The sequence below is a fragment of the Gekko japonicus genome, unplaced genomic scaffold, assembly GCF_001447785.1.
Source record: "Gekko japonicus isolate JY-2015 unplaced genomic scaffold, Gekko_japonicus_V1.1 scaffold2301, whole genome shotgun sequence".
In the NCBI taxonomy this organism is placed as follows: domain Eukaryota; kingdom Metazoa; phylum Chordata; class Lepidosauria; order Squamata; family Gekkonidae; genus Gekko; species Gekko japonicus.
This window is the reverse complement of record NW_015175433.1, coordinates 218,161-240,989: the sequence shown is the minus strand read 5'-3', so window position 1 is coordinate 240,989 and position 22,829 is coordinate 218,161. Positions and strand designations below refer to the sequence as shown.

Here is a 22,829-nt window from a genome sequence, read left to right as displayed (position 1 = left end):
CCCCCCCCCCCCAATCCTTATTGCAGCGTAACTGACAGTATCTGTTGGAATGGACATTTGTTATATATGGAAGGTTGGATTATATTAACTCATTCCATTACTGCTTATAGTATTTTTTAATGTATTCTGTGCCCCGTCAGGTCTATTCTGTTCTATGTAATGTATAGATATATGGCATATATCCAGAGGCGGATTAAGGCTCCCTGGTGCCCTAAGCACTGAACGATCTTGGTGCCCCCCCTCCTTTCCACACTGACCCAGTCCATTTTAGTTGTTGACCTGTCTGACCAGATATACGATGCAGGTTGCAGCAATACAAAAATTTATTCATATGATAACACAATATACTGTACAAACTAAGCCAAGCTTGGGCGACATAAAGTTCTACAAAAATGCAATACAACGTCTATTTTAATATTGCACAAGTTAAATGTATCAAAGTTCCGATAGTCACCCTTTCACCAACTTTGTGGTGCCCCCTTTGGCCCTGGTGCCCTAAGCAGGTGCTTAGTCTGCTTAATAGTTAATCCGCCCCTGCATGTAGCAATTTATCAGTGCCCACCGAAGAAGGCTTTAGAGGCCCAAACATGTATGGTCTGTTGATTAAAGAATTTGTTCCCGCTATCTGAAAGTGACATTAGATATCCTTATATTTGTCAATGTTCTGTTTAATAATTTATCAACATAAGGGGAAGAAGTTACCCTTGAGGTGTGATAGATAGACAGACAGACAGACAGACGGATGATAGAGATACATATATTATACATACCTATATATATATAAAGCTACTGAGAGCCAGTTTGGTGTAGTGGTTAAGTGTGCGGACTCTAATCTGGGAGAACCGGGTTTGAGTCCCCACTCCTCCACTTGCACCTGCTGATGTTACCTTGGGTCAGTCACAAGCTCTGGCACAGCTGTCCTTGAAAAAGAGCAGTTTGTGTCAGAGTTCTCTCAGCCCCACCCACCTCACAGGGTGTCTGTTGTGGGGAGGGGAAGGGAAAGGAGTTTGTAAGCCGCTCTGAGACTCCAAGTGAAGGGCGGGGTATAAATCCAATCTCTTCTTCTATTGCTTTAATCATTTGATTTTATTGCTCTATATTCCATTAAAATGTATGCCTTATTTTCTTTTAGTCTTAGCATTTTGGTTTGCTTTTTATCAACATCTTGGTTACCTAATCCATTTCAGGGTTGTGTCTCTCCCCCCCCCACCCCCCTTCGTTTTTCTTCTTGGGGTAGACATTGAAACTCAGTCAGTGCCAGCAGAAAAGGAAGGGTGGCACAAATGTGGCTTTTAAGACACATTCTGAAGACAAACTGAGACTAGTAAGTAGATAAGGAAAGGGCAGTAACTTGAAGTAGAGAAAAAAAATTATTCGAAGAGATAGTGCGAGTTATCTGAATATCCTTTGGTGGCTACTGTTGAGCTCTGGAACTGTTCTATTCATTTTTAGTTAAATGTACAAAAACCATAGTGGTTCGAACAGCGGCTGATTCCACCGTTCCTGTTTTCTGTATTTTTATTCTTGAGATGTAGGAAAACCAAATAAATCCACAGGAACAGCGACAGAAACGTTTCGCGGGCTCATTACCTCAACTCTTCAGAGAGACCCAGTTCTTACCCTGACTAGTGGTCCCAGCGGTCTGAATCATAAACCAACAGCTGAAGCAGAGAACTTCTGATCATCTTTAAAGCAAAATCATCACAGCATGTTTTGGAGGGCATTAACAGCCCAAGTGGGAGGGAAGGCCGCATGCGATAGCCTGGTCTTGTCAGATCTTGTAAGCGAAGTAGGGTCAGTCCTTGAAAGGGAGACCTCCAAGGAAGACTTTGCAGAGGAAGGCAACGGTAAACCACCTCTGCTTCTCCCTTGCCTTGAAAGCCCCTTGCTGGGGTTGCCGTAAGTCTTTCCATGCATACACGGCAGCCTGAATTAACTGAACGTATGGAGGACTGTATGCTTCGCTAGCTGACAATCAAATGTATGATTAAACATCTGTGAAGATCCCGTTTTAAGCCATAGACGGCCTTTAAAAGGTGTGCACCCTTCTGGTAGGAATGCCCGCGCACCTATCTTACCTTGAAATCATTTTGTCTTTGTCTAGCATTCTTCTTGGATCGTTCCATTTGACCAGATTTTTCTGCAGTCTTGTAAAATGTAAACATAAGCAGAGATATTAATTTAGTGATATTCATATTAACATCTAGCAGTGACAATCGGGGATTCTATAGACATCCAGTTCGTCAAAAATGAGACAACACGTCCTTGAACGAATTCTCAGAACACTTCAGACCCTGGAAGGAACACTTCAAACGTAGGTCACTACTTTAGAATACCAATGTATGTGTCACCAAATTAATAAGAGAAATAAGAACGCTGCGTCATAAAAGGACAAGTTCAGCAGCTTCCATGAAGCCTGTTGAGATCTCCAAGTAGTTTTTCTAGGGGAAAAAAGACCCCTATCCATTCACTATAAAAAGAGGTAGAGCTGCTTTTAAGTCTAATGTAATGTATGGATGACACCTAATGGACAGACGATATCATAGCAAATACGGTGGTGGGGAAAATGCTCTTCCCCTTACAATTTAAATGGAATCTATGATGTGTGTGATTTTTAAGAGCGTGATAATATGGGCCACACAGAGGCAACTGCAGCTTCTGTGTCGAAGGCATCCGGGAAAGAGGAAGGCCGGATTGACTCTGTCAGGGAAGCCACGAAGGGCCTGTTTGCAAGACCAGAGAAAGGCTGGTAAGGAGAGGACGTTTTGGAGGTTGTTAATTCAAAGGGTCGGCTTAAGTCAGAAGTGACTTGATGGGGCTTTTTACACACACACACACAAACACAAACACACACACACACACACACACACGACCTACCTTTCCCACTTTCTGAAATACTCTTATCTCTCTATTAAGAACGAGCCAAGCCCAACCTGTCCTATTTTGCTTAATGTTAGAAGATTCAGCCCGACTACCTGCACACCTCGAATCTTTACAGTAATCTGTTAAAAGCTGTTTTACTTGTTTTTTCCTGCTTATGATACCCTGTGATTGGGTCTAGGGCAGCTGATTGAGGGAGACGGCTCAGGTGATGGAGGGCCTTAACTTGGAAAAGAGATTGTAGCGGATGATCTCCTGTCCCCTTCAGCCTGACAGACGATATGCACATGTATAAATTAAAGGCACCGGGGTTTTCCCCCCAGCCTCCTCCTTTTGACAGAGTTTGCTGAATAGTTTAACCCTTTCCTGTACAGACAGACCAAAACTATTCTGTGGTAAGTCTCAACGGTCAGGCTGTGCCGTTTTCACTGACAGGTCTCGGTTTAGCTACACGTCGTCTGAGCCTGTTGAAAACATCTTGGCAACCTTTAACCGACACTTTTCTAAGATATACAGGTCACCGTACAGCTTCTTTATTACTGCTCCTTTCCTTCTCATGGTTGCTCATCACTTTCAGAACTCTGTGTCTGTGCTCGAGTGTCTTTTTGACTGTAAGGTATCAAAAATAAGGAACAGCCACACAGAAAAAAGTGAGATGCCACACCTGCTTTCTGCTCTCTCTGCTCCCCCCCACCTACACACCACAGACCACCCCACGTGACAACATCATTGTAAGGAATTTACAAGACACTCGACTCAAGGCACCCCTTAATGGGCAAAATTCAAAGAATTGGAGGAAAATGAACCCTCTCCTCACCCGCAAAAGAATTGCTCTAAAAAAGGCAACTGAGGAAGAATTTTCTAGAAGCACAGAGCACGTCCACTTTGGCTCTTCACAGAGTTGATTAGAAACTGGCCTGGAAGTTTTGACAAATGGGACTCTAAGTTCCTCATACAACTGTAAAAGGTAAATGTAAAGGTTCCCTTGCTCGAAAGCCAGTCGAATCCGACTCTAGGGTTGCAGTGCTCATCTCCGTTTCAACGCCGAAGAGCCAGCGCTGTCCAAAGACGTTTCCGTGGTTATGTGGCCGGCATGACTAAACACCAAGGCGCACAGAACGCTGTTACCTTCCCACCGAAGTGGTACCTATTTATCTACTTGCAATGTCTTGCTTTCGAACTGCTAGGTTGGCAGGAGTATACAGCTGTACACCACTGCAATTACTGGAACAACTGAATGCAAAAAGTTGTACCTCACTGAAGAGGCTCCCGTTCACGTAAGAGATCCAGAGTTTCCAGAAGTTGGGGAGCTGGCTCACGACGAGCTTGGTTAGTTTTTCAACAAAGGCCACTTGCTGAGGCGCTTTAAATCGCCAAGCTAAAAGAAGGAAAGCAAAACCATGAACTGATTGTTGGAAAATCAAAAACGAGGTACCTCTTTAAAACTTACCGCTGGGTAATGCAAGGAAGGGGAAAAGGCAACAGGGATTTCTTGACCAGCCTACCTCAGACTAATTGCAGTTTGGTCTTAAGCAGGGGTCATTTCGTAGAAAAATAGGTGCAGGAGCTCATTAGCATAACTTATTAGCATAACTTGTTTGCATAGGCCACACCCCCTGACATCACCGGAAGTGTGTCAGAAGGCAACACCCACCGCTCAGGCTCCACTGGACTGTTTTTCAACAAAGGATTGCAAAGTTTTGGATTGCTAGCTGGGGGGGGGATGCACAGATCTGCCCTCACAGAGGAGGGAGAGCTTGTACCTAAAGGTGGTGGTGGGGCTCTGCAACATACCTGGCTGCTTCTTGCTCCTTGTGGCCCAACTGAGGGCTGCTGGGAGCAGGGGGTGGGGCTTGCTGCATGTGCCCACCCCCTGGGCTCCTTACTGCCGGAGCTCCGCTCCTGTGCGCTCCTGCAGGAAATGACCCCTGGTCTTAAGACTGTAATAATGAAACTAACGGAAGACTAACTGCAATTCTGTTCTTTCCCTCCCAGAACGGTTCCAATTCGTGGCCAATGCATCTGGCTACATTCCACCTACCCCATACGTACAACCGTCATATAACACTGCAATCCTAAGAGTTCTTTTCTGTGATTAAGCCCCACCGAATAGACCTGAGTGGGATCCTGAGGAGAGCTGGTTAGGATTGCTCTCAGCATTACCTAAGAACTGGCATTGAGGTTGGCTGGTTTTCCTCTTCCTTCCCCATCCCACCCCCCCTTCTGTGTCATGAGCATTCCACTAGAGACAGTTTCATGTGCTATGAACTACCTCAAATGGAGTGGCAGAAAAGTGGTAGATAGATGCAGCCAATAAACAAACACACACATGGGCATCAGTGTTCCCTCTAAGCTGAATTAGTGTGAGCTAGCTCACAGTTTTTTAGCCTCTGGCTCACACATTTATTGTCTTCGCCCAGGGAGGAGGGCTCCCGAGCAAACTAATTTATGCAGTAGCCAGATGGCTCGCTCACAACTTTAATGCCAGTCGCTCACAAAGTAGAATTTCTGCTTTCAAGACTCCACGGCTTAGAGGGTGCATTGATGGGCATTGTTGGATCTCAAAGCTGAGATTCAGGAAATACTGGGAATACCCAGCAAAAGGGAATTTTAGCTGGCTATAACTGGGCTGACACACAAGCATCAGCCCAGTTATAGCCAGGTAAAACCCCCTTTTCATAGGAATTACCAGGGCTATTTTCGGGCAGGAACGCACAGGAACAGAGTTCTGGCTGGCTCCCAAGTTGGCCATGCCCAGCAGGAACTCATTAGCATAATAGGCCACACCCAACAGCAGAAACGCACTAGGATTGGCTACATTAGGGGTGTGTGGACTAACATGCAAAGGAGTTCCTGCTACAAAAAAAGCCCAGGGTTGTGACCACAAACAAGGTCAACAGAATAAGAAGCAAAAGGTGGGTGTGGCTGGATGAGCACACTTCTGGTAACATGGGTGTGTGGCCTAATATGCTAATGAGCTGTGCTGTCAGGGCTGTGGCCTAATATGCTAATGAGTTTCTGCTGTTGGGTGTGGCCTATTATGCTAATGAGTTCCTGCTGGGCTTTTTCTACAAAAAAAGCCCTGGGAATTACCATGACCCACATGCTGATATACAGGGTTCAATGCTGACTATCTATCATTGCTGTAGAAGCACCAATTTGGTTTTCTTTCCTCCGGTTTTATGGCCTGGTAAAATAGCATACTCTGTTACTCAACAGATATGGGAAGGGGGATGAACTAATAATGAAATGCCACTTTCATATCATTTTGAGTATCCCAACAGAGCAATCCCAGGCAAAGTTACACCCAGGGGTCATTTCCTGCGGGAGTGCACAGGAGTGGAGCTCAGGCAGTAAGGAGCCCAGGGGGCGGGCACATCCAACAAGCCCCGCCCCCTGCTCCCAGCAGCCCTCAGTCGGGCCACGAGGAGCAAGAAGCAGCCAGGTAAGTTGCAGAGGTCCCCCCTGGCCGACCTTCAGGTACAAGATCTCCCTCCTCTGTGAGGACAGATCTGCGCGTTCCCCCACCCCCCAATAGCTAGCAATCCAAAACAGACCAGTGGCATCTTTAAGACCAAGTTTTATTCAGGTACAAGCTCTCCTTCCTCTGTGAGGGCAGATCTGCTCTCCCTCCCCCCCCCCCAATAGCTAGCAAACCAAAACAGTCCAGTGGAGCCTGAGCGGTGGGTGTTGCCTTCTGACACACTTCCGGTGATGTCAGGGTGTGTGGCATATGCAAATAAGTTACGCTAATGAGTTATGCTAATGAGCTCCTGCACCTCTTTTTTCTGGTTACACCCTTCCAAGTTCACTGGCATCAACACATTTGGTAGGGCGTAAATCGGTATAGGAGCCTGCTGCCTGTAAATGGAGTTGCCAACTTCCAGGTGGTGGCTGGAGATCTCCTGGGATCCCAACCGATTTCCAGGCAGAAAAGATCAGATCACCTGAAGAAAATGGCCCTTTTGGAAGGTGGATTATAACTTGCTGAGGTCCCTCCCCCCTCCCCAAAACCCGCCTTTCTCAGGTTCCACCTCCAAGTTCTCTGGGGATTTCCCAACCTGGAGCTGACAACCCTACCTATAAAGCAGGCCAGTATCATTAATCCCGGGTGGAGGGCTGAGCTAAGACAGAACAGCTTCCCTAAGACTAACTAGTGACATGGCAGAGACAAGAGTCAAACGAGAGACGTCCCCATTTACAGCCCAGAGATTTTTTTACTCACTACGTTATCCCATCAAATTGCAACTTCCCCCCCCTCCCAACAGAAAACACACCAGCACCTACTTTCATCCCGGCTGGACTGATTACTGCTGCCTCTTTTCAGAGAAGCACTCCGACTGAGATGACCGAGTGACGATGGGCGTACTTCAGTGTCCAGATCCAACATTGGGCTGTGTGCTAACACGTGGCCTGGAGGGGGGGAAAAGGAAATAGCGATGGGTACTCCTCAGTCAATGGATGGTAGAGTGTCAGTGTCTGCAAATAAAAGACGATACACCCTTCTGTATTTCTTGTACGAACACCGTTTCACAGGCTCTACTAATCTGCTACTCCGTCGAGCTCATCCAACAATGATTGGGGAATCCTTCTGACTTTTCATACGCGATGTATATTGATCTCACTGTTGTTGGCGATTGGCTGGCTAATAACACTGGTCGGCAACCCAACACTCTGCTTCACGTGCACGTAGGGTCTACGTCTGCTCAACGGCGTGTGGTTCTGCGTGACGGTTATACACTTCATCAACCTAATGTCACATTGCTCGTAAACCAGTTGTGATATACATTCCCCAGTTTCTTTCAAGTTAGCATTCTAGGGGCAAATACCAAGGGAGGGGGAGGATGTTGCCTTCATGCCCTGCTTGTAAGCTTCCTAGAAGCATCCAGCTTTATCTATTGGTATATTAGACTCCGTGGGCCTTTGGTTTGATCCAGCGTAGCTATTTAATGAACTACCTTACTGAAAACATTTATGGGCTGCCTTCCTACCATGCAGAACTCAAGGCGACTTACAATGTAAATGAAACAACAATGATAAAAATAAAACGACAATGGTAAAAATTTAAAATCACAACAAGGACTGCCAATAAGTGATAAACTAAATTACTCAAATGCAGCTCTAAACACCAATATCTTCAACTGCCTCCTAAAGATCAAAAGTGTGTGTGTGTGTGTGTGGGGGCAGGAGCCCCTCCCTGGGGAGGTTGTTCCATAATGTGGGGCTGCCACCGAAAAGGCTCTCTGTCACTGGATGAACTCCTTTGGTGGACTGGCCAATCAAGAGGGCCTCTCCCTGTGATCTGAGTTAACAGGCAGGAACACACGGGGGGGGGGGATGGTTTTTCAAATATCCTGGTTCCAAGCTACTCTTGACGTCTCACAGATGACACTCTAAAAAGGCCACAAGGAGGGGGAAAGGATGGCAGAGAAACCCTTGAAATATCACAGAAAGTGAGGAAAAACATAAAGAGAAGAGATTGGATTTATACCCCGCCCTTCACTTGGAGTCTCAGAGCGGCTTACAAACTCCTTTCCCTTCCCCTCCCCACAACAGACACCCTGTGAGGTGGGTGGGGCTGAGAGAGCTCTGACACAAACTGCTCTTTTTCAAGGACAGCTGTGCCAGAGCTTGTGACTGACCCAAGGTCACATCAGCAGGTGCATGTGGAGGAGTGGGGAATCAAACACGGTTCTCCCAGATTAGAGTCCGCACACTTAACCACTACCCCAAACCGGCACACTTAACCACTACACCAAGACATAAGCATTTCTTCCGCCAGCCTGCCTTTGTAGTTGTGTCTTTTTTAAAAAAAATAAAGGACTTCTTATAAAATCTCACTTTCTATTAGTTAAGAGCTTATGTGCAAAGCCAATCAGAAGTCAACCCCCCACCATATTTTAGTTACTTCACAATTACTACATACCTGCACTTTACAACCCACCTGAAAACTACCTTCCTGACAGAACACAGTATGATTCCACCCATACTACCATAGTACCAAGAGTCTCTGACAAGCTTCATGATGTTTGTTGCATTAAAGAGAACGTTTTCTATATAGCTCTCCCAAAATAGTTAAAGAGGGTTCTCCTGTACGAAGTGATGGGCACAAGTTCCTCTTCTATAATACTCTGTATACAGTTTCAAAGAAGACGGGGACGGCAAAGGATGAGATTGTTAGACAGTGTCATAGATGCAACGAACATGAAACTGAGCCAACTTCAGAGGACGGCGGAAGACAGGAGGGCCTGGCGGGATCTGGTCCATGGGGTCGCAAAGAGTCGGACTCGACTGTGCGACTGAACAACAACAACAACATACAGTTTTTAAAAATACAGAATTGGATTAGAGCAGACATTCGAAAATACCCTTAAGGGTGAGACTGCAGGAGTCTATCTGTGCAAACCCTGGGCTATTTAATACTGGGATATCTGAATATCCAAGCATGCCACCTTTTATGGAACACGACGATGCGTTAGGACGTCTGAGCCGTGGAGCAGGAGGGTTCACAACATCAAAGGGACTTTTAATTTATAAAAAAGAAAGCAGTGTTGCATGTAACAAAATGTGGTTGAGCAGAGAGGAAGAGCCCTGTCACGGTCTGTGGCCGCGAAGTTCCAACGACACCTGTGCACCCACAATCTGCAGTGCAGTTACAACTGTTATGCCTGTAACCAGGGAGACCCGCGGCTTTCAGTGGCACAGAACATAACATTTCCACAGTTAGAAAAATTACAACATTGTTGTATTACTTCAGGTGGGCAGCCTAATTATTCCAGCCTAAGGAAGGCCGAGCGCCGAAGAATAGATTCTTTTGAACTATGGTGCTGGAGAAGACTCTTGAGAGTCCCTTGGACTGCAAGAAGATCAAATCAGTCAATCCTAAAAGAAATCAACCCTGACTGTTCCCTGGAAGGCCAGATAATGAAACTGAAGCTCAAATACTTTGGCCACCAAGTGAGAAGGGAGCACTCACTGGAGAAGACCCTGATGCTGGGAAAGATTGAAGGTCAAAGAAGACGGGGACGGCAAAGGATGAGATGGTTAGACAGTGTCATAGATGCAACGAACATGAAATTGAGCCAACTTCAGAGGACGGCGGAAGACAGGAGGGCCTGGCGGGATCTGGTCCATGGGGTCGTGAAGAGTCAGACTCGACTGTGCAACTGAACAACAACAACTCAGTGAAATCAGTGGGCTTAGATTAGGCACAGCGTTGCACTGTTGGAGATGTAGACTCAACCAGACACAAAGGTGATCTTCTACAAGTCACTATACTCCTAGCCAGTGTCCCCTCTAAGCTGAGTCAGTGTGAGCTAGCTCAGAGTTCTTTAGCCTCCGGCTCACACGTTTTTCTCTTCGCTCAGGAAGGATGGCCTCAGTGCAAGCTAATTTATGCAGCAGCCAAATCGCCCGCTCACAACTTTAATGCCAGTAGCTCACAAAGGAGAATTTTTGCTCATAAGACTCCACGGCTTAGAGGGAGCACTGCTCCTAGCTCTGAGGATGAACTAGGGAAAAGTAAGATTGCGGTGGGTAGCCATGTCAGTCTGAAGCAACAGAACCAAGTTTGAGTCCAGCCGCACAGACCTTTTGAGTCCAGTGGCATGCACCTTTAAGACCAACAAGTCTGAGTCCAGTGGCACGCGCCTTTGAGACCAACAAGTTTAATTCTGGGTATAAGCTTTTGTGTGCAACACACACTGGACTCCAACTTTGTTCTAGGAAAAAGTAAGAGAGGCCTGATTATTGCTCAGAGCCTCTAGGAAAAAGCATGGGCTAAAAATCAGCAAGCAATTCAGCACTGACTATTAAACACGAGATGATACCCCTATTAGCTAACAACAACAACAAAAAAAAACCCAGAATACACTCACTGAGTGTAGTTGGATAGAACTAAGCCTACTGCCTTCACACTGCAACGGCTATATAATATAGCTCTGTTATGGTTCTTCTAGCAGGTGAAATGTTGGAAACCAGCCAGTATCGACAGTGTGCCAGCAGAGTATTTGCAGAGCCCTTAAGGAAGTTCTTGGTTTCTATTACAATGAAAAGAGATTCAGTCACTCTGCTTCTGTATTGTGGGACTGTGGAGTGTTCAAAGAAAACCAAGGCGATGGCCAGGCAAGCATAATTTACTCACCCACTGTGGGGTTTGTGCAGACCCTAAAAAGCCAATCATAGAAATTAATAGACAAAAAAAAAAAGCTTTTGGGCTTTCATGAATTATGACACCCACTGTAAAGAGAGAAAAAAAAGTCCTACATGTCATTGCTTCCCTTTTTGGCAGTACAGGAACAAAACAGCAGGGGAAAAAGACAACTGGAGAAAAGGTATGAGAATCAAGAAAGCATAAATTTGTCAAGGCCGCTGTTTGCGCTCCTTTCACTTTCCCATGAATTCAGAGCAGTGTGTTTCTGTGGACACAAGGATTTCTGCTGTTCTTGGGAGTTTTTTCCCCCTCCTATGGCTTCAACATTTCCGAAAATTGAACATGTTTAAATAAAGTTTTTATCAAGATCTACTTCTTTGAGTCAATTTACCTGCACTTTTTAGTCAAAGTAACTAGATGAAATTTCATTCTAGGTGCAGTGAGCCTCAGAAATGCCATCAGGAGCAAACAAGGTTGACAGCCCTCCCCTGCTGACGGTGGCCACCGGCACGGAATTGGGGTGTGTATGTAGGGTTGCCAGATCCACGTTGGGAAATCCCTGGAGATTTGGGGATGGGGCCCGGGTCAGTGTTCCCTCTAAGCTGAGTGTGACCTAGCTCACAGCTTTTTAGCCTCCAGTTTACAGATTTTTGTCTTAGCTCAGGAAGGAGGGCTCCAGAGCAAACTCATTTATGCATTGGCCATATCGCTCGCTCACAACTGTAATGCCAGTCGCTCACAAAGTAGAATTTTTGTTCACGAGATTCCACAGCTTAGAAGGAGCCATTGGCCTGGGGAGGACAAGTACTTCAGTGGGGTACAGTGCCATAGGGTCCACCCTCCAAAGCATCCATTTTCTCCAAGCAAACTGATCTCTGTAGTCTGGAGATGAGCTGTAATTCCAGAGGATCCCCAGGTCCCACCTGGAGGCTGGCATCCCTAGGAACAAACATCCAAGAGCAAATGGGAGACCAGATTTGTAAATGCAGGGTTGACTTATGAACTTCATCACATGCTATGACATCCCTTAATATACGGAAGCTTAAGGCCTAATCAAAGACAAACACATCCAAGAAAGCTAGGTAAACGTTACGATTAGTACCTTAATGCAACCTGTGCTTCCTGCCTTTCTTCCCTACTATTCCCTCTAGGGCCACTGCTATTTCAGTGTTTCCAAGATCCCTCTGCTCCCTTCTGCAAATACCTTCATTTGCAACCTGCATACCTCTTATCCACTTTGCTGCATCCTATTTCCGGCAGCATCTGTTTCCCCAGTTCTTAAATCAACTTGATTGCAAAAATTACAGAGCTCTATTAAATGCTAAGATTACAACAAAACAATCCCAAGGCCAGACTGTAAACAGTTTCAGAGAGCAACTAAGCCCATTCCAGCGTAACTCGGAGATGCGCCAGCGTATTACTCCACTGATAGGGCCGAACATCAGCTGTGCTGGGGAAGGAGGAGGGGCTGAATCGCCATCCTAAGGCCTCAAACTCATCTCCTGCTCTGGCACTGGGCATCACACCCGCAAAATCACTGGCACAAGCATATATGCCTCCGTTGAACTCAATGGAAGTGGAAATGAAGTCCCTACGCCCGCTTCCTAAAGGTAAAGGTTCCCTTGCTCGAAAGCCAGTCGAGTCCGACTCTAGGGTTGCGGTGCTCATCTCCGTTTCAAACCCGAAGAGCCAGCACTGTCCGAAGACATTTCCGTGGTCCTGTGGCCGGCATGACTAAACACCAAGGCGCACGGAACGCTGTTACCTTCCCACCAAAGTGCTTTTCTCTATCCTAAATAAGGAGTCTCAAAGTGGCTTACAATCTCCTTCCCTTCCTCTCTGCACAACAGGCACCTTGTGAGGTAGGTGGGGCTGAGAGAGTTCTGAGAGAACTGGGACTGGCCCTAGGCCACCCAGCAGGCATCATGTGGAGGAGGAGTGGGGAGTCATAGAATCATAGAATGTTAGAGTTGGAAGGGACCGTGCAGGTCATCTAGTCCAACCCCCTGCACTCTGCAGGAGCATAGCCGAAAGATAGCCCTACATACCTACAACATACCCGAAAGATGGTCGTCCAGTCTCCGCTTGAAAATGTCCAGTGAAGGAGCATCCACCACCTCCCGAGGCAGACTGTTCCACTGCTCAACCACTCTTACAGTTAGGAAGTTTCTCCTGATATTTAGCTGGTAACGACTCCCTTGTAATTTCTACCCATTAGACCGAGTCTTGCAATCCGGAGCAAGAGAGAATATATCCACTCCATCTTTTACATGACAGCCCTTCAAATACTTGAAGACTGCAATCATGTCCCCGCTAAGCCTTCTCTTTCCCAGGCTAAACATACCCAACTCTTTCAGCCTTTCCTCATAAGACTTGGATCCCAAACCCGGGGCTCCCAATTAGAGTCCGCAGCTCTTAACTACTCCACCACACTGGCTCTCAACCTCACTGAAGTTCCCCTCAGTCATCATGGCTAGTAACCACAGATAGACCTATCCTACTTTAATCTATTTAATTCCCCTTTAAAGCTGTTTATTCCTGTGGCCATCACTACACCCTCAGGCAACGAATTCCACATTTTAATCACTCTCTGTGTAAAGAAGTATTTCCTTTTTGTCCTTCTGGCTTGCTTCCAGAATTCTAGTGAGAATCACCAGTATCTTCACTATTGATGTTCAGATTTAGAACACCACTGCTAGAATCATCTCTTCCTTCTATACGCTCATGTGTCCCTTCTCTTTAATGACTCATGTCGATCACCTTTAAAAGTACTTTGAAGCTGGCTTCTCCTGGCTTCCTTCCAAAAAATGACCAAGACTGTACTGTTAGATTACAACATGGAATGTGTTTTAAGATCCTGTTCCAATGAGCTTTGGTATCTTAAAAGAAAAACACTGTGCAGTTATTGTATGTTATTCCAAAAACCTTTGGTAGTAAGTTATATTTCAGAAAAAAAAAATAGTTTGTATATTTCAATTATCTTATTTTAGGGTCTTGTGGATATTTGTAAACTGTACATTTGGGGGATTATAATGTTTTGTTCAAAGGGGTTTCAGATAAGCATATAGACATATGCCATAAATATGCGACAGAAACACCCAGATGGAGGTTGATGGGATCAATGTTGAAAAATACAGGAGCCGAAGTAACAGTTTTAATTTCAGAAGTGTAATGACAATTTTCTATGCGAAACAGTTTATCTTTTTTTTAAAAAAAATACTTTTTATTGGGTTTTCACAATAATGCACATATCTACAACAAAATTTTAATACACATCCAATTAATTCCCTATACTTCAGATATATTCTAAACAGCAACATGCCAACCAAGCCTACATAAATTTTTCTTCTGAACAATCACTGAATAAGAAAACTTTCAAGTACACACATCCAATAATAATATTTTTAAGATTCACCTCGCTTCTTTATGAATTTCTGATCTCTATAAATATTAAGTCAACCATCTTTCACAATCCACATTGTTCCCTTAAAACAAGATGCTAGAGAAATTCCCATTAATTCCAACATCCAATAGATTTTCTATAACAAACATAGATCATATATTATTTTGGTTTATTTTTATTTTATTATTTTTATGGTTATTTCAAAATTTTCATTGTCTACCTCCCTACTATTCAAGTCAGGATTGTCTTCAAACAAAACTACTATAGCACCTGTAATTAAATTTACCTTGGGCATGTAGTAGAATCAGTATATACTCCATTCACTTCTTAGGTGTTTCCCCTTCATAAATTTCCATTATAGTTTACCACTATACATACACACACTTTTCTCTTCAGCTTATATATCCGTTCACATACCTAGTTTTCCCTCCCACATTTAAATGATTTTAGCACTTTACTGCCTTCTCTAACATTACTATCTCTTTCCTACCAACACCCTTTCATTTACCGCCCTTCATTCTTACCACTATTTTCTATACACTAACAACACAATAATCAGTTCATTCCAATTTACACACTTTCAAAAAGAAAATAAAAAGAAAAAAGACACATCAAGGACAATATAAAAAGCAAACAAAGAAAATTTAGTGAACATTTTTACCTTACTCAAATCAATTCATACCACCACCCTTAAATTTATGTCCACTAGCACTTATCACTATATTCTATAAACAAACATCAAGTTACTCTGGTCTATTCAACCCATTTTTACACATACAGGCAAAGGGAAAAATATATATAGCAATTTCATATAATTTAATTTGCCTTCTATAAGTCTGTAACTTTTTCCCCCGTAGTAACATGTCTATATGGTTTTTCCCTTTGTACAAGTGATAATTCATTTTCAGTCTCTCCTCAATATTTTTCAGAAAATCATGTCTCCATACCATTTTGTCCTTTTTAGCCTTCCACATACATCGTTCTTGTCTTTCCCTTTCCCACTTTTTCTCCTTTTTAGGCAAAAATCTTTGCACCTTTCCTTTTCCTTTTATCTTCTCCCTCTTCAATTGGCTCCTTTTAGTTGTTTTCTTATTTCGCCTTGGGGTCAGTAAACGAAGCAGCTTTGTACCTTCCTTTTCTTGCTGACACCCAAGAATCTTCTCTGAGCTCTGTACACATTGTTCCAAATTTTCAGTTCTCTCTGTCACCATAGGGGTTTCATGTAAATTTGCAAATGCTAGTTCAATACCCTTTTGTATTCCTTCCTTTAAGACCTTTAGAAACTGTTCCACCGACATTTCTCCCACCAACATATTTTCGTCCATTTCCTCCTCCATATCAATTCCCCCTACAAGCACCATCTTCACACAAACTCATTCAAGTTTCAAAACTTAATAGCAATCAATAGGTCTCTCAAACCTTCTCAGTATCGATTATAAATCCTGTCCCAAGAGAACGACAAATGTTGCCCCGAAAGAAAGAAAGAAAAAATAACACTTAGCTCCTTCTCTCTCCATTCCTGGCTGCTTTGTTTTTTCTTTTTGCGCCATTCAGTTCGGGGTATCTGCAAACCTTCTTTCTTTAAACTTGAAGATGCATGTGCTTACAGTTCTGTATTTTGAAGTTTCCATTATCTTGCTTCGTTGCTGTGTTTATAATCCATACGAATTTAAGTATAAGTAAAGATAACGGAAAGCAGCAGCTGTGGGGAACATGGCGGCCATGTTCCCCTTCACAAAACCGCTTCTGCTTCAGGGCAAGAAGTGGACACCCCCCTGCGTTGCCAGTCATGGGAGGGGCCACAGCAGAGCCCCCTGCTTCAGATCTCTTTCCGGGAGATCTGGTGAGGCTCTCCCGGGAGCCCCCAAAAGAAGCGGAAAGGAATCGGGCGTCTCGGAGTGTTCCGAGCCCCACCCATCGCCGTGCCACCGGAAGTCCTCCCGAAACAGTTTAACTTGAAGTCCACTGAGACTACTATTTTTGCTATACTTATTTCCTGCAGTACCAAGACACTCAAGTGACAAAAGTGCACACAGACCTGGTTAGGCACAGACTGGACTGCCAGAACTGCAACTAGCTAAGCTAGCTCACAGGACTCTAGGGGCCAGTTGAAGGTATAATGGCACCTGGAGACTTAGGGTTTTTTGTTTTTGTGAAAAATGAGGATTTTGATGAACTGGTTCACTGTTCTGGAATACCAGCCCAACCAGCCAGAAACCCAACTTGTGAGCAGAATTTCACTTTTGCAGAAATCTGCTGCAATTGCAGCAAGATTCGTTTAATCGGTGCTAACTGAAAAATCTGTACACTAGTATTTTAATTCCAATGTTCTATTAGTTTGTTTAAACACCACACCAATATGTACTGAATGAACACCATATGCAATCATTTCAGACCAATGTAGGTCAATTGACCAGTCTGGTTACCCATTTTCCTGGTGGACCTCCTGATGGCACCTGGGTTTTGGTGACACTATGTGACACTGAGTGTTGGACTGGATGAGCCATTGGCCCGATCCAACATGGCTTCTCTTATGCCCTTATTCCTTTGTTTCATGGACATATTTGGGCAAGGGGATGGGGGAAGATGCTGGGGACTGGTTATTTGCCCTGGACAAGCAGCTATGTCCAAAACAGGATTAATGAAAAAGACTAGGCAACCAGGCTGGAAAGGCAAAATGGTAAATCTATAATTTGCAAAAGCAGTGGAAAAATATCTCTACCACTGCAGATGTATTTATTGGTAGTGTGGGCATTCAACCAATATTTGCGGAATGACTTAAACTAATTAAATTAGTGTTAACCTAACCTCTCTTAAACAGGAAAACCAAATCAAACAAACAAAGAGGAAAGCATGCTAATTATGATTCTTTTCCCCTCAACCCAAAATTCACGAGGGTATTCTAGAAACCTTGTTGAAATTCTAAGTGCTCTGAATCACTCATTCTACATACATATGGTCTTGGCTCCATTTCTTGAACTAAGCTAAATAATCTGTAAATTTCCTGAAGTCATTGGAAGAAAATAGTAAGACAAAACAAAATTATTCAATTGGCATGGGTATTTTCAATGGAAATGCCCCGCTTTGCACATGAAAGATACAGGCATACTCTCTCTCTCTCTCTCTCTCTCTCTGCATAAATCACACTAAAAACAAACTTATTTTAGCATTGTAGCATCAGAGTGATTTTTTTTTTTAATTTCCAGAATACTCATTTTAAATTGCAACTTTTACAAAGCGGGCATTGTGTGTATAAAAACTGTAAACTGCATGTTTTGATATTTACACATGTATTTCTCATCCATTCACTGTACCCTACAGAAGCATGTAGGATTCTTGTAAACAGGATTTCCCAGAAATGGCTTTTTCACTGTTATGACTGTTTCAGACCAATACACCAAACTTTTGCAGTTTCAATTAAAATAGATTGTCGGATACTAAATGGATACGGCGAGAGCACAAACATACGAAATTGCCACTCAAATGTTAAAACACCCCGACAGTTTGTTTATTCACTAATAATAGAAAACAGGGCAAAGAATACTCTCTTGTTCCACTAGAAACCACATCATCAGTTTGCACTGGTACCAGGAAAAGAAAGTTTAACATGAAACTAATTTCTTAATTGGTTGTCTAGCATTACAAGAAACTACAACACAGGAGCAGGGAACTACAACGGCACATATACCCTCAGGACTAATGAACATCTGGAGTACATTAGCAAAGCTGACTCTTTTTCCAAGTTGTCCAGGAGATAGCGCTTCAGGACTGCACACCGCAGCCTAGAAGAGCAACAGTTGCTACGCACAGCAGTACGCAACCAGCAAAATAGAAAAGTATGGCCATATGAAGCTTCTTTAAATGCTGAATAGAAACGCCAACCACTACTGTCGCCCACCTTCCCCAAGTTCAGGCCTGCAGCTATTATTGAAACCAGACTCCGAGGGATCGTTTTTGGGTTCGAAATATTGTACAGGAAGGAATACCGTAATATTCTATATGTGGAAAAAAATACTATTATTTTTTTTTAAAAAAAAAGATGCACAAAACATACACGTAGTCATGAAACAGGTAAAATAAAATATACACCATTTATAAAAATATGCCATGTGATATTATAGAATGCTAACTTATAAAAAGGGTTAAAGTTTTACTGTTTAAATGCTGTTTAGAGGTTTTATAACTTTTGTATATACGTATGTCTGCATACAAACACACACAACTGCACATAGAATGGGGGAAAACCAGACTTCTAAGAAACGTGCATATTGACTTCAATACAGTCCTTTTAAAATTAACCTAAATCAACGATACATTAAGCACGAGGATTTTTCCTTAGCGTTCCAAAGTTTGTTAACTGCATCCACGCAAAAGCCAGTGAAATCTGTCCACATCTGGCAAATGTACAATTATAATTAAAAAACCTAATAACTTAGAAATATTACATTTCTTTTGGTGCTTGGTAGTAAAAAAAAAAATTAATCAGAGAATGTGCATTGTATCAATTGTGATTTATTTTTGTCATCTGAACAATTTCAAGCTTCGAAAGGTTGATAAGAACGGGTGACTGCGGTTAATTGTTTTTTTAAAAAAATAGGAACACTGTCTTTCTTTTAAATAAAACATCTGTCTTTATTTATTTATTTTATTTATTTAATTTCATTTATACCCCTCCCCCTTCAAATTAGTTGCTCAATAACTTGGCTATAGATATATAGATACAGATAGACAGACAGACAGACAGATATTTATCTGCTCATAACATTTCAGAATTGCCATAACGGGATTATGTTGCCGCTACGTAACATTTATTTAAAAATACCCAGCTGTATCATAAGGCAGTGAAGTTACAGTATTTCTCCCCCCCTGCTGTATGTATGGCAGGATCCTACAAAGACTACAATAGTTAGAAGGAACACTGATCTATGGCTTCTGGGTTCTCTGAAGGGCGGCAGACTTCCTTGCCGCCCTTAAACACCTTTGAACATTTTTTCCTGTGCACAGCAGGCCTTTGTCCTGTCCCACAGCCCCGACCACCCACTGTTGCTTGTTGACCAAACAGGCAATGCCTAAAGCCGGCCACCGACACAAGGAGGATAGGGTTCCTTTCAAGCGCGCCACACAGAAGACTTTCAATCCGCCGGAGCAAGAAATTAAGGAAGTTCCTTTAAGAAAATTAACCTGAATCAACAATACATTTCAAAATGCGCCGTTTGTTCCCAGTATGCGTTCTATATTTGGAAACGAGGATGGGCTGCCAAGGAAGACTTCGCATTTAAAATTTTAATGTCACAACTGCTGATAGGGCCCCACAGATTCTAGATACAATTTTGCAATGCATTAAAAAAGGCATTTTTTGGGGGGTACTAAACTCAGTGGTTTTACTATGTTTGCAGTGATATAGTATTTTTAAAAATTCCCCTTTAAGCAGATTTCGCTCCCATGGTACAGCCACATATGCCATATTTAGATTCTGTGCCATGCCTTTCTGCGTTTTAAATGAATGGTCTGACCTTGAAAATGTACCCCAAATAGTTGAGTACATTCTAATCCAGGGGTGTCGAACTCACTGGAAATGTGTTATTTAAAGTTTTAAAAAATCTTTAATTGTCTTTGTCTGTGTCCTTTATAAAGTTTATATCTCCGCTACCTGGCATTACCTTTTATGACACAGACGACCCAGCCCAACAAGGCCTCATTTATGTCAGACCCGGCCCTCATAAGAAATGCGTTCGACATCCCTGAGAGGAATGGTCCCCCGAAAACTGGTCTTAATGCAAATATTGAAAGCAAAAAAGATAATGTATTGAATATAATTCCAAGAAATGAGTGAGCAAGTCTGAAAAAAAGATTTTTAAAGATACAAAGAAAAATTTCCAGTGCACCCCCAATCAGAGCTGCACCCTTATAAGTCCACTGACTTCAGTGGATTTAGAATGGTGTAACTCTGTTTAGGATTGCACTGTTAGGACACTAGCAGCCCCAACATATTTTAGGATGCGGACTAAACTTTTAATATCAGTGCAAGGAGAAACTGTACATGACAGTGCTGAAGATCAGTGGGCCCACAGTTCCTACGGTTCTTTTCTGCTACTTGAGGGAATGCTGTCGTCCCCCCCACACACGGAAGGGATAGGAGGGTACCCCATTCGAATGGATGCAGGGTGACTCTGTGCCTATATGGGAGCTAAATTCTAGGATACAGGAAGATCATACAGGCTGCTTTGACATTCATGCTTTCACATATGACCAACCTATGGATTTGTACCTATTTTGCCATATTTTACCAGTGGGTGGAATATACCAGGAACAAGCTCAGTATAACGGGCATTTAACTGAAAGTTTGGAGCACTGGTCTGGATTAAAATGGTCAGAATTCAGATTAACTCCAACCTGTTTAATCTGAACCTAGTTACACGGTCATTCCCTACAGATTTTGGCTCGCACGCCTGTCTTGTTAACATGGAACTTTACCTATTTTTTCCTTTTTTATATTTTTAAGCTGTACAATATGCAAGTTTAAATAAAAGGACTTGTAGCCAGGCTCATTTTATGTAGGGATCGAAGAAGGCAGATTTGCTTCAGAAATTATTAAAATGCTGCTAATCTGACAGGCGTCCTGAAAAGTAACGCCAAGCTTTGCAGTGATTACCATTTTAACTTCTTAATTAATATCCATTTAAGGCTTCACTTGACACTGACTGTCAAAAGAATATTTCTATTAGGAATAAGGGATGTGAGTTAGGCATGAAATAGCTCCCAGCTGCGAGGAGGCCTTCTTCCAGATGTACAGTACGCAAAGGCAACAGAGGAGAACCAGCTGCTAGGATAACAAATTGAAAAGGCCCCCTTTGACACAGGCCGTGTTGGCCTGTCTGATCAAACAAAGATAGATCATTCATTGCAAGGTGAATAGAAGAAGGGGAGAAACAGCAAGGTGGTCTCAGGAATGCTCCGATTTCCTAGCACTCAGACTCGGCTACGAGTATGTGGGCATAAAAAGAAGAAAACAGAGCCTCACAAGTACGACTATTTCCTTTAGAAAAAGTTGCAGTGGGAACACATGTATAAAACCATAGCTGATTATCGCTCTATCAAGAAATTTGAAAAACTTGTACAAGTACTTATACATTATATATACTTTGCACAATTATCAGACAAACCTAGGACTGATATGTTTCTCTACATAAAGGGCAATCCTATGCAGAGTTTTCCATTCTAAGAGCACTGATGTCAATACGCTTAGACAGGAGTAACTCTGCACAGGACTGCACTTTCAGTTTTGAAATGTTATGGTCTTTCTGTTCTGTGTTTACAGGGCTGTATCACTGGGAGGGGGGGGGAGAGAAGGGATACTTTGAAGTCCTGTTTCTCACACTGACAGGAGAAAGGAAACAGGGATCGCTGGGGGAGCAGTCACAGCATACTACTATATTTCTGTGGCAGGGAAAAACAGGCACAGAAATGCCCAGTCTCGGGCTTCCGGTTTATGGCGACACGCAGGCAGACACATCTCCCGGACGTCCCAGGGATGTAAACTGCACACCAGCGTGTGGGAGGGGGTGCGACGGGTTGCGACCCCCCCGGAGCCTTGGTAAAAGGCTCCCAGCTAGGGGGATTTTGAGGGGCGACCTCTTCGCTGGCCGAAAGCTGGAGAATTAAGGCGCTCCTCCACCCTGAAGGTCCTGCCGCTGAGTGACCGCATGGTACGAGTGCTGCTGACCGGGACAAGCGTTGGAGATCGGGCGAAATAAATGATGCTGAGCGAGGTCGAATGGCCAACAATGAACTGTGAGTCAGGTTGAAGCGAGCATGAAGATATAAAAAGAAGCTGCCCCCCCCTAAAGAGTGATGGGAAAGCGAGCGGGGGAGGGAACCCTCCCAAACGCATAGACAAAACACGGACGGGAAGAGGGGGGAGTGGAAAAATAAGCGACTAAAACTGTTTTAAGAGACTTACCAGAGCGCAGAAAAGCGTTCGGGCGAATATCAGAGACTTTAGCAACTTTTGCGAAAAGTAAACAAATCCAAAAAGATGGCGGGGAAGAAACCGGAGAAAGAAAAGCTGGTGAAACTGAAACTAGTGGGCAGTCCCTGAACTGATGAGGTCACTGAGCTCTCAAAGCTCTTGGCTGATTCCCTGCGCCCCCTGCTGGACGAGATCACTGGTATTAAACAACAACTGTCAACAATCGGTCAGAGTTTGGCAGCGCAGCAGATGCAACTGACTCAATCCTTAAAAGCAACAAAGCAAATGGAAGAGAAGGTGAAGGAAATGGACGTCAGTACTAAAAAAGTTAAGAAAAAGGTGCAAAAGCTGGAAATGAAGCAAGCTACGGAAGAGACAAAACTCCTACAGCTACAAATGGATAAAGTAAATTTGGTCCTACGGTT

General features: G+C 43.5%; 1 protein-coding gene across 1 annotated transcript in view; it reads right to left on the bottom strand.

Moving 5' to 3' along the window:
* EXOC2 (exocyst complex component 2) overlaps positions 1-22,829 on the bottom strand; it is a gene marked incomplete at its 3' end in the record, with an annotated part of 147,817 nt that overhangs the window by 51,687 nt on the left and 73,301 nt on the right. Inside the window, exons 13-15 of the mRNA XM_015425843.1 lie at positions 7,168-7,293; positions 4,134-4,258; positions 2,079-2,147 (exon numbers count right to left, since the gene is read on the bottom strand). Coding sequence (XP_015281329.1) covers positions 2,079-2,147; positions 4,134-4,258; positions 7,168-7,293 — 320 coding nt within the window. The remainder of the gene's footprint in view (positions 1-2,078; positions 2,148-4,133; positions 4,259-7,167; positions 7,294-22,829) is intronic.